The sequence below is a fragment of the Denticeps clupeoides genome, unplaced genomic scaffold (genome assembly GCF_900700375.1).
Source record: "Denticeps clupeoides unplaced genomic scaffold, fDenClu1.1, whole genome shotgun sequence".
Classification (NCBI taxonomy): Eukaryota; Metazoa; Chordata; class Actinopteri; order Clupeiformes; family Denticipitidae; genus Denticeps; species Denticeps clupeoides.
In genome coordinates this window covers 15,582-30,440 of record NW_021629775.1, presented here as the reverse complement: position 1 = coordinate 30,440, position 14,859 = coordinate 15,582, and the positions used below count along the sequence as shown (strand labels likewise).

General features: G+C 44.5%; 1 protein-coding gene across 1 annotated transcript in view; it reads left to right on the top strand.

Moving 5' to 3' along the window:
• Positions 1-14,271, top strand: part of LOC114773820 (uveal autoantigen with coiled-coil domains and ankyrin repeats protein-like) — a 31,735-nt gene extending 17,464 nt beyond the window's left edge. The window contains exons 3-20 of the mRNA XM_028965982.1: positions 2,326-2,414; positions 2,523-2,587; positions 3,261-3,318; positions 3,573-3,643; positions 3,987-4,093; positions 4,174-4,355; positions 5,188-5,225; positions 5,756-5,809; positions 5,899-6,006; positions 6,124-6,156; positions 6,241-6,333; positions 6,462-6,492; positions 6,604-6,653; positions 8,017-10,398; positions 10,491-10,784; positions 11,748-11,900; positions 12,596-12,661; positions 12,882-14,271. Coding sequence (XP_028821815.1) covers positions 2,326-2,414; positions 2,523-2,587; positions 3,261-3,318; positions 3,573-3,643; positions 3,987-4,093; positions 4,174-4,355; positions 5,188-5,225; positions 5,756-5,809; positions 5,899-6,006; positions 6,124-6,156; positions 6,241-6,333; positions 6,462-6,492; positions 6,604-6,653; positions 8,017-10,398; positions 10,491-10,784; positions 11,748-11,900; positions 12,596-12,661; positions 12,882-12,953 — 3,946 coding nt within the window. The 3' untranslated portion in view covers positions 12,954-14,271. The remainder of the gene's footprint in view (positions 1-2,325; positions 2,415-2,522; positions 2,588-3,260; positions 3,319-3,572; positions 3,644-3,986; positions 4,094-4,173; positions 4,356-5,187; positions 5,226-5,755; positions 5,810-5,898; positions 6,007-6,123; positions 6,157-6,240; positions 6,334-6,461; positions 6,493-6,603; positions 6,654-8,016; positions 10,399-10,490; positions 10,785-11,747; positions 11,901-12,595; positions 12,662-12,881) is intronic.
• The last annotated feature ends 588 nt before the right edge of the window (positions 14,272-14,859 follow it).

Sequence of the window (14,859 nt, the reverse complement as noted above, 5' to 3'; positions counted from 1 at the left end):
TGTGTAATCTGCGCTGAGGTTTGTCTCTGTAGTTTGGAGTTCAGGGGTAGTTATGGGAAGCGCGCTGTGGTCGGGCCTTGTTGACCAGAACGGCCCCTTTGGGGAAGTGGCCAAGCCGAACAGGGCAGATTTGTTGAAGACTTGTATAAAATTGGAACAATCTTTTAATGTAATTGTAGGGCCCGCCAGGGTCACGTGATGCTTGTCCTTGGGTTGAAGGCCATACAAGCTCTGAGAAGTTGTGGGTTATTTTGGGATTACAGACGACACAACGTTTTAAAGTCCGATTGCCTTTGTACCACCTCTCACTCCAATAGCAGACAATAACTGTAAAACTAAATCTCTTCCTGAAGCCTGTCTCAATACGTTCTTTTCTTTCACGTGTCCTTACAAAAGGAGCGACCGCTGTTTTCAGTCATTGACGTAGGTGAAGTCGGGCGAAGAAGTGATTTGAAAAGGCCGCTTTGTTATTCTTTAGTAGTGAGTGGCAGGTTTTGAGTGGATGCGCCTCCGGGTATTTTGGGATGTGTGCGAAATGCTTCCAGACCGGCGCTTCTGCTGCTGCTGCTGCTGCTGCGAGGAAGCAGGACCATCATCTCATAATAAGGTGATGGAATTTCTCAGGACTAAATCAAGCACATTCGCCGCCTTCACAGACGCCACCCTAGGCTGCGGGGAAATGGAGCTGGGCGCAATAAACACTGTCTTGATACACGAAGCTCGCTTGTCGCCGGCACTGCCCCCAGTCCCTGCTGCTGCATGTAAGCGGATGCTTGCGGGTGGCTGTGTGACCTCTAGAGGAAGATGCAAATCTCAGATGTGAAGTCATAGCGCGGGACGTATTGTTCAGTATCGAGGTGGATTGCATGTTTAATTATGTTTTTTTTTTTATTTTTATTATTATTATTAATTTTTTTTCTCGTCGGCCCATCTAAGACCCCCGGGGTCATTACTTCAATAACATCTCGCTCACAGCTTGTAATGCCTGCTTATATCACGGGGATTTACATCTGCGCTTAGTTTAATAAGGGATGGTAGTAGCCTAGTGGGTAACACACTTGCCTATGAACCAGAAGACTACAGAGTCACAGGTTCAAATCCCACTTACTACCATTGTGTCCCTGAGCAAGACACTTAACCCTAAGTTGCTCCAGGGGGACTTTCCCTGTAACTACTGATTGTAAGTCGCTCTGGATAAGAGCGTCTGATAAATGCCATAAATGTATAAATGTATATGTAATAAAACTTTGAGAAGTCAACACTCATGTTCATGCCTGAACCTCCCCAGCGCTGATCTGCTGGAGAGAAGAGACCCGGGCCGCTATGGCACGCGTCCACTTTCCTCATTCAATCAGACGCCACAACCCCAGGACCAGGAGGCTGGAGAGGCCGGTTCATTCGCTGGCCTTGTTTAGTGGCGCACTGTTAATTATACAACTTCAGAGGTGTTTGTTTGGAGGGGTGTTAAGCACCAGCTTTCATCACCGCAACCCCTCCCGCCACACCTTTCTATAAATATAGAGCGTATACTGGATACAGCAGAGCTGACAGTCTGTCAGGGAGGTGGTGCCAGGCTGGAATGACATGTCTGTGGGTTGAAGAAGTTAGCTAATGGTTGGGCATGAAGAGGACAGGAGGAAGATCCAGTTGGAGAGTCAAAGAGCAGCAAAAATTTTATATATATCTCTCTCTTTTATCTCTCTCTCTCTCTCTTTCCTGAAGAAGCTAGTAATGTTGTCCGTCTGCGGTCAGATACGGGTCAAGGTTCTCCAGGCAGAGTTGTTGTCTAACGTCTCCTCTCTGTCCACACGGCTTTTAATAACCGCTCCCGGAACGAGGTGTCAGTCTGCTTGTCTCTGCCTCAGTCTTTTTTTCCTCCGTTCCACAGTGTGTCATATTCAAACGCTCCTTGACCACGGTGCCCCCATATCATCACCAGCAAAAGCTTCTCTGGGGTGTTTCTGCTGACTGCATTTCCATGCTGCCCTCATTTCTGTCAAGAATTTGTGCAAAACCAAAGCAATACTTCTTAATGTTGATAAAACTCAATTGTGAAATAATTATTCCGCTGTTCGGTGATTTAATGGCTCATGACATCCTCCTCTTGTGACAAACCATTCCACTCATTCATAATGATTGTGAGACTTTTGTTGTATGTCATGTGATGTGCAAATGCTTTCCATTGCAGTTCATATTTGTTTAATCTGTAGGAAACATGCAGGAAACATATTATTCTTTAGAGAAGAGATTTTTTTTTTTTCGTATAAGTGTCTTCCTTTTATGATTTTTCTGAATTTTTGTTGTTCCCTATGTAATCCTGTGCAGGTTTCACCTCGCTGCAACCAGAGGCCATTTAGATTGTCTCAACCTCATCTTAGGCCATAATGTGGACTTGACAGCCACTGATGCCACTGGTAAGCGCGAAGTGGGAGCTGCTGAAATTAGCGCGCAGCAGAGTGTGATTAATTAGTGTCCCTTCTGTTCCAAAGTGAGTTATATTGTTTTTTTTATATATCCTGCAGGGAAAAGTGCCCTGCATTTGGCTGCCAGGAACAGTCAGTCACTATGTGTGCAGAAGCTGCTGCAGGTACAGAATGGTTGCAACATTCCTTCAGTTCGAGCACAAGATATTCTCACACTATCCCATGTGCTAAACTGTGGGCCATGACTATCTGGTGTCAAGAAATTAATGTTGCAGAAGTGACAATCCTTTTATTTTTCGAGCCTCAGTCCGTGCAGCAGGTTGTCACCTCAAGTATAAACCATTCATGCTCACAAAATGAAGCTGAAACAAGACATTGTGAATCAGTTGTGTTTAATTAACCAATTTCCCCCTTTTTTACTGCCTGCCTGAAAAGTGCTGAAACTTTAATGGAAACATACATATGCTACTATTAGTAATAAAGCTCTTAATAGGTGTAAAAATTCTCACGGCGATCAAATAACAGACTCAAATTGTTTTATAACTTTGTGAATTTGCCTTGTATGCCCCTCCTGCACGTTGGGGTAAATCCCAGTGCATGCATCCCAGGGTGTAGAGTTTCGCACCCTGATCATCTGACTGCGCTACTAGTTTGGGAAGCTGTTGCTAGAGAGATTTTTTTTTTTTTTTTTTTATATAGTCGCCTTTTCAGAACACCACCTACCACATATCATTGCAGGGACCCAACGGTGGAGCCACATTCGCGTAGTCACCTAGACCTCAGTGCTTGTGGTGAAATGCGAAGGCACCTTATGTCTGTGTTTTTATGTCCTTGCAGCACAATTGTCCCGTGGGGAACGTGGACCTGCAAGGGAAAACGGCGCTGCATGATGCTGGTGAATAGAGCCTTCACTTCCAGTCCTGAGTGCATCAATGAACCCTGTAGTCAGCAGGATTTTTTCCTGGAAACCATTATGTTGTTTTTCTTAGTATTTATTTATTTTTTTTTTTTTTACCAAGAAGTTATGGTTCTGTACAACGTTACAGCTTATAATGGAGTTTATAAATGGAGCACTCTTTTGTGGTCTCAGTGCCAGAGTTTGGTTTCCAAAAGTATAATAATGCTGAATTCTAATGTTTCTTCCCGCAGTGATGGCCGGTTGTTCATCTAGTGTTAAACTGCTGTGTGACAGTGGGGCCACTGTAAATGCTACTGATTTTGTGAGTCCTATTTTGTTATTATTGAATGAGTACTCAATGTCATTTGAAACTGCGACTTTGTCTCTGTTCATTTATCCTTTTTTTGAGAAAGCACTGATCAGTTTGAGAACCTTTCACTATCTTTTTTTAAGTTTCTGACAAAAGGACCACCTCCAGTGCCAGACTAGACTTTGTAGCATAAACTATATATGGCAACAGGTGTCTGTTACATGGCAGTACTGGGGAAAAAAAAAACAGTACTGGAAACAGTAGTTGAAGCAATTGTAGATATTTTTACAATAATTTTTATTTTAAAATGTTATACTATCTGAAGGTTTGAATATTTATTGCATTATATTGGCAGGATGGGCGAACTCCTCTGATGCTGGCAACGCAAATGTGCCACCCGTGGATCTGCCAGCTGCTGCTGGAGCGTGGTGGGGACCTCACAATCTGTGATAAACAAAACAAGTGTGTGGACCCCGACATTTGGATTTTTAATAAATTATGACTTTACATTACATTTGACCTCTACTTATCCTTGTTGCTAGGACTGCTCTGATACTGGGATGTGAATACGGCTGTAAAGATGCAGTGGAGGTGCTGCTGAAGAATGGCGCAGATGTCGCCGTTGTTGACGGCTTGGGGCACGACAGCTACCACTATGCGCGTCTAACGAAGAACCAAGAGCTTGTTTCCCTGGTGAAGAGTTACCTGGACAGCACCCATAAAGGTGGGCAGTCATTCCAGCATTCAAGCCTCGTCATCCCCTCCCCCCTTTCCCTTTTGCACAGCAAAACCCATCCACCCAGACTGCTGGCAGGACTCTTGGTAATTTTTGGGCACCCTGTCGGGTGTGAGTGTAGGAATGAATGCGTTAGGATCAGCAGGAGAGCCTAGCTGTCTCAGTAGTGGAAGGAGGGATTTGTTCCCTGACCCGCTTACCTGCTAAGCGCTGCAGGGCCACACATTCAAGGAAAGAGACAAGCACAGCTGTCTGGACCTAAGAAGCAAACGTTGTCCTCTCTTGAAAGTGCTTCTCAGTGGAAGAGGTCCAGGAAATGCTGCCTGAGGTATTGAAGTATGAGCTTCCTCCCGCTCACAGTCTTTCACACGCCCACGCACACTAAAAGATGGGCAGTTGGACGCTCTTTAGTTAGACTTGAATTAGTGAACCATTCTTCTCTGTCTGGCATAAGAAAAATTCCTGGACCCACTGCCTTCTGCCTGCTGTACCCCTTGCCTGATGAAAGGACGTGTGCGTTTCTCAGCACTTCAGCTGAACGCTGCACTGCAGTGCACCATGTGAGACCTGTCATTAACTGTGCTCATGAAGCGCTGTTTACAATAGCTTCCGATTGCGCGTAGCTGTATTGGGCAGAACTGGTCATTTGCGCTTTCAAACGACTGCTTCACACAATTGCTTTTAAAATCCCCCAAACACCTGCATCTGAAATGGTTTGATCTGGAGTGCTCATTAGCCTGTTCTCTGACTGAATCGTATTTGCCGATTTTTACCTCCACATCCTTATTTGAACTCCTGTTTGTATTTTTCCTCTCTTCAGCTAAAGAAGCTGCAAGGCTTGAGCAGAAAAAAAGACAGGTAAGCAGCAATTATTTGATAGATGAAACAACTTCCGGTGCTTAAACTGTGGGAGAAATAAACAAGAGGTCTTTGCTCATTATTTCAACTTCTGCTGTCATTAAATCTGTTTACTGAACCTTGTCCACTGGCGGCCTGTGCTGTTAATAAAGATCTGAAGTAGCGGTATTTTGAGTTCATGTGAATCTTTCACTCGTTCTAAAGAAACCACAAGGAACTAGTGCCATCTGGTGGCTGAAATGAATAATGCACTATTTTTTTTGGGTTTGTGAAATTGAATAAGAAACAAATTGTTTTTATCATAGCAGCTCAAAGAGTGAAAAGACACAAACAAAAGTAAAAAAAAATGTGTTGGACAATAAGTAAAGTTTTAAGGAAGGTATCTAGCTCTCAGATCTAAGCACTTGTGCATAGGATGGAACTTTTATGTCAGCTACCGTGAGACGTTGAAAGGATGATCACATTCAGGGGTAAAGATGTGGGACGTATGTTATGCCAGTGAATTTCTAACACTGATCCTGTCTCTACAGCACTTAGCAGAAGCAAACGCAGAGGCTGCAGCCAGTAGAGCACAAATAATACATGTGAGTTGGTTCATCGTGTTAAGAGCTTTTGTCCACTGGTTATGGTCCAGTACTTGTGGAATAAGTATACTTTTTGTGGGCTGTTGTAGGACCTAGAACGGCAGAATGAACACCAGCAGGAGAGTCTCCGGAAGTTTCACCTAGAACAAAGAGCTCTCATGGACAAGGTGAATCTACTTCAGCAGCAGCTTAGTCAGGTAAAGTCCTGTATACCGTTTAATCCTCCGTAAATATTAACGTGATGTTCTGCACAATGCTCCCGACATCTGTTTTTGTGTTTTTGTTTGTTTACAATTTTTCTCTTTGGTCTACAGGAAAAGTCAGCTGTAGAAGACATTCACAATGAGGTTTGTATTGTGTGTGTGTGTGTGTGTGTGTATATCTTCACAGAGGATGAAAAACATGTCTTCTTGTTTCTTGTCTGAACTCAGAGGGAACATCTTAAGCTCCTGCTGTCTGTCCGGGAGAAGGAGGATGTGGCTCGAGCCATGGAAACTGTGAAAGTTCAGCATAAGAACCACCTGGTTCGTGATCTCTGCAAATGTGGTTTTAATCATAAGCTGTTCCATTTTTTTTTCCAATTGAGTACAGCTGGCTTTTGTTGCACTTTGGAAAAAATGAAGGGTAATGATATACCTGCATTTAATTACAGGGAGATTACTCTGGCCAGTCTGTTATCAAAGGTGAGTTAATCTTTTAAGTTACTGCAGAAAAGGTCTACAGCGAGAGACCTTGCTAATGAGTGGTGGTGTGTTCATCCGCAGTGTTGTTTAAGATTGTTGTTCTCTCTTCAGGTAAAGACAACATTCTGGTGAAGCAGTCTCACAGTCTGGATTCTGCACAGGTACTCTCACTCTCCTCAGGCCTTTGTTGAATCCTACAGAATAAAGAAACTTCAAAGTTTAAAGAACTTTATAAAATAGTTAAATGCTGTGATGCAGAATTCAACACCCACTGTGCGGTACAGTAATACGGTATGCAGCGGCCCCAGGCTGGCTGCTTGTGTCAGCGAAGTTAAGCTTAGGAGAGGCAGTGGCAGCCAAATCTGCTGCTGGATTCTGATTTCATACCATCAGCGCTTTAGCCTTCAGGAAGGTTACAGATTTATGGTTTTATTAGCTTTTAATTTTGGCCTAAAGATTTTTATCCCTCCATAATCTTAAGAATGAAGTTTAAGTTAAGGGAGGAGCATTTTCGGGGATTATGCTTTAGATAAACTAAAATGCTGCAAGAGTAAGATCAGTGAAAGCAGGCTTATAAGCATTTTATGGTGCCACTTCACTGTCTAAACTAGAGGGCACTAATGCACAACTTGAATAATATTATCTTTCCACATGTGTAAAAATACAACGTTTGACTGCCTACAAAAAGGAGAATATTGTGTCTACAATGGTCTTGTATGCATCTGGTTTGCTTGGATTAAATCATATGGAAAGTGGTTTAAAATCAGTCACATATTGTTGTGTGGTTTTAACAGGTTACAATAAATGTCAATGCTGTTCCTTTTTTCTGTGCTTGTGAGTTTCACATGTGGTTGACCTAGCGGGTAAGGAAGCGAACTCTTAATCGGAAGGTTGTCTATTCAAATCCCGACCCGCCAAGGTGACGCTGAGCAAAACACCGTCCCCACACACTGCTCCCCAGATACCTGTCATGGCTGCCCACTGCTCACCAAGGTGATGGGTTAAATGCAGAGGACACATTTCATTATGTCACCATGTGCTGTGCTGCAGTGTTTCACAGTGACAATCATTTCACTTTCGCATTTGCCGGTGGGTTATTTACACACAGGAATATTTTGGAAGCACAATATAAGCCATAGCACATGGGGAGTGTTTAAAAGCACAGATAATCTGTGTGCATGCTTGGTTTGGTAGTGGACACAGTCCAGTGATGTCTAACAGAGATAATGTTGACGTTTAGTGCTTATATTAAGCATAGGCAGGAGGACCTTGTGCAGCTTTTCTGTGTCTGCAATTTTGAGGGTGCAAGAGAGCTGTCAGTCATCTATATTGTCCCCTGCTCCTTCTGGGTGTATAGTGTATACAGTATATAATACACTGTATGTATCAAAGTGCAATACGATTGTTCAGTTTGTTATGTGCAGTTTGCAAAGAAGTGGCTGTGTGTTGCATAAGGTAAAGTATTTAGGTGTTGTATAAAATGTGGTGATGTGTGGTGTAACCAGGTACTTGTGTTTGCTGTAGATCTTGCAGCCTTCAGGTCCCTCCCGCTCCCTTTCACGACCGTTGGAACTCTCTCGCAGCACCTCAGTGTCAAGTGAAGTGGAGAGCCTTCGTAGGGAGCTAGAGGGAGTCCGGCAGAGACAGGAAGTTGCAGAGGAGGAGGTGTCACGGCTGAAGCTCGCTCTGGTTCGCAAGAGCAAGGAGTGTGAAGAACTTGCCCAGAGTCGGGACGCCACCAAGCGTGACTCCGATAAACAGGTACGGGATCTGGAGGAAGCCCTGGGCGATGTGCAGAAGAGGATGTTGGAGTCGGAGGCCAAGGTGAAGCAGCTCCAGGCCCATGTGGTGGCTGTAAAAGAGCATCTCAGCAACCAGTTGGTAGATGACCTGAAGGCACAGCTCAGCGAAGTTAAAGTCAAATACGAGGGAGCTTCAGCTGAAGTTGGCCGTGTACGCAACCACCTGAAGCAGAGCGAGAAGGCCCTTGAAGAGTACAAGAAGAGTGAGGGTGTTCTGGCAGTGGAGGCTGAGACAATGACCAAAGAGGTCAAACGGCTGACTGAAGAAAAGGAGAACATGGCTGCAACACTGCTGGAAATGGAGGCCCACGTCAAGGAGGCAGATGCCAAACTGGCTGCCGTGGTGCCTGCTGAGAAGTTTGACAATATGAAGATCCTCCTGACTAATGCAGTGGATGAGAAGGAGAAGCAGCTGGCAGAGCTGAGGGAAGACTATGACCGTGTGCTGGAGGAGGTGGCAGAGCTCCACCGGGAGCTTGATCATAAATGTTCACCAGGCAAGAGTATCCCACTGCAAGAGCATGAGCGGTTGAGGGCAATACTGGAGGAGCAGAGCTCTGCCCTTAAGAAGAAGTTGTCTGAGGTCACCTTGAAGAGCCAGGACCTCATCATGGAGTTGGAGGAGGCTGAGGATGACCGGGAGCTCCTCAGGGAACAGATGGAGGAACTGAAAAGTAAAATCCAAACGCAGTTTGTGCCCCTCAAATCTCATGAGGAGATGAAAAAGTCTTTTGGACACACAGTTGAGGAATTGAGACAGCAGCTGGCGGAGGCTGTTGAGAAGAGCATATGGGCTGAGGATGAGAGGCAGAAGCTTCAGGTAGAGAAGGCCACGCTGTGCGAGAATGTGACCAACCTGAAGAGCACCCATGTGTCTTGCGAACGCTTCGAGAGCGAGGTTGGCTCACTGTCTGCCCGTAACACAAGCCTCGAAAAGGAGCTCGAGAGCCTTCAGAAGATATACACAGACAAGGAGAAGGAGTTGAGAGAGACTATGAAAAATAAGCAGGGAGAGTTCGTATCAAGGCTGGAGTATGAGAAAATGAGGGCTGAGCTAAGTGCTGCTTTAGATGAGTCCAAGAATAAAGTTTCCAGGATGGAGAGGGACTGTTGGGAAATGGAAGAAGAGTTGCAGAAAGTGAAAGTGGAAAGTGCCACGTTGAGAGAGAAGTTTGAGAAAGTTCAGGCTAGCTTAGACAAGGACTACATTAGCCGTAGTGAACATGAAGTGGTGAAAATGAAGTTGAACAGTACTTTGTCAGAGGCTGAGTTGAAGGTAAATGAGGCCCAGTCCAACTATCAGTCTGCTCAGGAGGCCACAGTCCAACTTCACAAGGCCATTGAGGAGCAGAAGAAGGAGTTGGACACGATACAGGAGGCTATTCAGTCAAGATTTGTTCCACTACATATTGTTCAGGAGAAAGAACAACAGATTGAGGAAACAGTGAAGAACCTATCAACAAAACTGGCTGAAATGGAGGAGAACTATGTGAATGAAAAGAAGGAACGTGAACGTCATGAGCGGGAGAAAGTGGAACTGAAGTTGGAAGTGGAGGCTGTGCGGAAAGGGCTGGAGTCTGACTATGTTTCCAGTGAAAAGTACCAGGAAGTGGAGGAGGAGTACAAGGGCAGGGTAGAAGATCTTCGCATGAAGCTGGTGACGATGGAGCAGAAGAATCAAGAGTTGACAGTGCAGAGGGACAAGTTGGAGAAACAGATACCCCGGCAGACTGCAGAGATCGAGAGCCTCCAGCGCTGTCTGCAGGCTGAGTATGTGAGTCTGGAGAAATTTCAGGCCCTGAACCTTCATCTCCACCAAGTGAAGGAGCAGTATGAGCAGGCTGAGGTGGCTCGAAAGCTGGAGGCTGACAGGGTTCAGGAAGTGGAGAAGGAGCTCCAGAGCCGGGGCAGCAGTGAAGCGGCCATGCTTGCTGAACAGGTTCTGGCCAGAGAGGCTCTGGAGGTGGAGGTGGTCCGGCTCAGGCAGGCTCTGAGGGACGAGGAGGAGAATGGTGTCCAACGGGCTGAGGACATTGCTGCCTTGCAGTCTGAACTTCTGAGGGCCACGCAGGCCCTGGAGAAGCTCCGCAGCCGAGACGACGAGGTATTTGTTGCTAAGATTCACTCCCATTCATTGGGTTGAAATGCTGGGAAAAATTGTAGCATTTTCATTTCTAATTTGATATTTCTGAACAGGTGGCTGAGCTGCGGGTGGAGAAGCAGAGGCTAGAGGAGGAGGTGCTGGAGCTCAGTCAGCGTCTGCCTGGCCTGGCGCAGCAGTGTGATGAGTTGTACCAAGATTTGGCCAATGCCAAAGACTCTGAGGCCAGGACTTATGCCGAGATGGAGGCCCTGCAGGCCAAGAGCACCTCCATTGAGCTCGAGGTCCGGGACCTGCAGGAGCGTTACGATGACTCCCTCAGCACCATTGGTGACCTTCAGAGAAGAATTCAGTTGTCATCAGAGCAGACTGAGGTCAAAGACAAAAGGGTACATTTTTCACAATGCTCCCAGCCTCCTATTCTATAAGTCTCCAACCTAACATATTAGTGGCCTTATGAACAGGAAAAATTGGGGTCATTGCTGCCGACCGCTTGTTAACTGAAGACTAGCTTGTCTGGTCTGATCCCACAGAAGAGCTACTGTCGCACTGCCGAGAACCAAAAAGCTCAAGATAAACAACCCATACAGTGTACAAAAATTGCTCAGTCCCCAGATCTCAATCTGATTATAAGATTTAAAGGATCCAATGCTAAACACTTGAAGTCATGACTATCCAATTAGAATTAAGGTAAGTAGCATTCATATTGGTTAGTCATGACCTGAGAGATCCTGTTTTGTGGAACGCTCCCCAGGGCTCAAGAGAGAGGACTTGTCAAGTAACAATTATGACACACACAATATTGGGATTAAGTTTTTAATGTTGTCACTGATGGGTTAATGTTAAAATAACACTGAATTAATATAGCAGTCTGAATCCCTTCATGCAGCAGATGTTTACAAATATTTACAGTTATTGTGTGTTCATTCCACAGCAAATTTAGGCACAATTTGCTATATTTGACATACAGTTATATAAGTGCAGTGAAATGTACTCTGATCATATGAATGCAAATTATGTTTTTTCTATCATTTAAACTTTCATTGGAGGTCAAAATGGAAAAAAAAATCATTATTTTTTAATTAACACGAAAAATTACTATATACATGTGTGAGATAAATGTTATTACTGGGCATAATAATGTGTGGAGTCCCATCAGGTACATCTGAATGAGGTTATTGCTGCAAATAGGTCAAAGTCATAGATGTCAATAGACCTCTAAATAAGTAATTTGTTTACTAAAATACAAACTGTACACTTCACATTTTTGCTGAAGTGGCAGAACTTGCTACACTCTGGACTCGTTGCTGTGAACGTGAGTGGTGTGTAATGGCAACACTGTGTGTTTTCAGATCACAGAGCTTCTGGCTGATGTTGAGAGACTCAAGCAGGCCCTGAACGGTCTCTCCCAACTGGCCTACGCTGGCAACACGCCCAGCAAGAGACCGAACCAGCACATCGACACACTCCAGGCCCAGGTCAAGAGCCTACAGCAGCAGCTGGCTGTGAGTATGCTGCGTCTGTGTTTGTGGGTGTGGGTGTGTGTGTGTGTGTGTGTGTGTGTGGTCACTCAAAGCCAAGGGCAACCCACACTATTTGACATCGTACAATTGCTCATTAATGTCACATAGAGCTGCACTGCTTCAGGGCACCTCAAGTCAGCTCTTCCAGCCCTTCAAATAAGTGGCTGATAACAGTTGGAAATGTCACATGCTAATTAAAAGCAGTTCTGCAAACTGATGTTTTAGCACAAACTCTGTATGTATTTACAATTGTTTCCATCCAGCAAAAACACAGTGTGACCAACTAAGTGCTTTCCGTACAGTGGACATTATATTTATCTTATCATTTGTATTATATTGTTTAATATTTAATATTTTTTGTGATAGGGCAATCGTAGGTAAAATCTGTTTACAGTTTGGTGGTGCTAGGAGCCGCTCTCACTGCGGTATTTAGTGAACATCTTTTAACGACTCCTCCACATTAAAGATTCATATTTGTGGTTGTTTGACCAAGTGGGGTTTTTGTTGGTTGGTTTCGCCTCTGAAAGATGAGTCAGTGTCGTGGTGCCGCCTCTTTCAGGAATGAGTTTTTGCCAGCGATAGCTGGCAGACTCACATTGCCTCTTTTCATAGGCCCTGAGGGGTGAAGGCCCTGCTGCTCAGGGTGCAGTATAATCAGCCTCTCTGTTCTTTCACAGGATGCTGAAAGACAGCACAGGGAGGTGGTCTCAATTTACCGAACTCATCTTCTCAGTGCAGCACAGGTAAGGGCGGGTGGGGGTGTATGCTGCCGAGTTTTTCAGTTTTCGTTTTTTTTTTTTTTTACGTAACAAATGGAACAAGACTCTTGCGTAAGAGTCTGTCTGTCTGTCAGTCTAAAATCAATAACTAAACATAACACAGTGAAACTATAAAACCTTTAAATTATAATTGGCTGCAGATGAGCTGATTTAACTTAATGTTTTTTTTCTCTTTTCTTTTCAGGGACACATGGACGAAGACGTCCAGGCTGCTTTACTGCAGATCATTCGAATGAGGCAGGACTTTGTGTGTTGAACGGCTCATAGAGGCTTAAAGTCTGACCCAAACCCAGCACAAGAGCAACTTCTTTTAAAATCTGAAAAACCTGATGAGGCTCTGCAGCTTTGACAGTCGTGGGGGGGGGGTCATTTAGGGTGATTATTATTGTTTTTTTAATATAAATTTTAAAGGGTATTTTAAATCAAATGCACTTGACATTTCAGACACTCACCGCTGGATAGATATTTATGTGTGGAGTGGACATCAGTGCATGTCTCTTGCAGCTCATGAGAATTAAAAATGGTGCTGTGCCGCACACTTCAGCTGTTCTGTACTCAGGTCACAGTCAGCTGTATCAATGAAAGATTACGGATCACATTCCCTCACTGATGCCCTCCCACGACCTCTCCTCACACCGCACTCTCAGTTTTGGCTCATTTCACCTTTCACCAAGCACCGCACAGCGAGTAGATTGGGAGCAGGACTCCCTCCATCCCTACCCTCCTTGGGTTCTGGGCATAACTAAGAAATCCTAAAGGTCCAAACTAATGAACAAGCTCTCCGCAACACCAGCGTTCTGACTCAGCCATTTAGCCCTACTTCCCGTTTCACTCTTTTAAAAAAAAAAAAAAAATTTTATCACCCCTCTCAGCGGTAGCTACAATAGTGGTGCGTCTGCCCACCCTTTTAGTAAGGCGTGCCTGTGCTGGATTTGGGTCAGCAGGTGACTGGCCACCCGCAGTGTCCTGCTGATGGAGTGATAGTGCCCTCTTGTGGTGTGACTTGGCTGGCCAAGTTTAGTGCGTAGGCGAGTTGACTAGCTCTTGAGGTCAGACTTTGAGATTTCTTCTTTTGTGCCTTTTAAACCGATATATTTTTTTCATGGCTTTGTAATACTTTATGAAACACTGGGTTACGAGCATTTATTCAGCAGGTCTGGAGTAGAATGGCACTGCGTGTTCAGGATGCACAACCGGGATGGTATCTGTTTCTATTTATCCTGTCAAATTACTCCTATAACTTTGTTTTTAGGATGTGATTTGGATAAATAGCAACTAATTGTACCTTTTTTTATTTTTCATTTTATCTTGTCTGATATACACTGAAATGAAACAGCTGATGAACTTCATCCCTCTCATTAAATGAGTTAGTTTTTTTTTGTGTTTTGTTTGCCCTAACCAAGATTTGACTTGTTTTCTTGCTTAATAAAACTCTGTGAACAGTTTTTGTTAACATCTACACATACATTTGTAGTTTATTTATTTTCCACTACTCATCCACTACTGTTTTTCTTCATTAGTTCTACAGTTGTTTAATAAAAAGTCAATAAACGACCGATTATATAAAACCCAAATGTGTCCTGTAATAAAAGTGACTGCAGTCCACTTCACCGGGCCGCCATTGATGGTTTTATGTGTGTTCCCAGGGTTAGATGGATTACGGTGGGATAAAATTGGATCTGCTCTGAAAGTCCGCCAGGGAGAAGTGAGGGGGTGAGGTGGGAAGTCAAGGCAGCTGTTAAAGCCATGCGTTGTTCCAATTAGCCAATATATTGTTGTTAACATTTATTCTAATGCCGGTTTGATTAATAGCATCTGCAGGGTTGATATCGTAAGTACGTGTCCGCCACATCCATTTGAAATGCCGTTAACCTTTCATAGGAAACGTAAGACCCCCGTCACTCCACTTTTTACCCCCCCCTCCTCCCTTGGCTCGGAGTTATGAGGTCTCAATATTTTGATTGTCAGCGACGGCGCTGTGTGATGAACCCTCGGGAGAGTTGAAAGTTCACCTCGGCGCTGAGTGTTGTTGCCAGCGCGGTAATGATATCCCTCTGTTCGCTAAAGACAGGCATGTGAAGGGCCGTTCTCTCTCAGGCGCGCTCCTCTGAGTGGGAGCAGTGCATGTGGTTCTGCTTTAAACACAATCACAAGTGGAATGA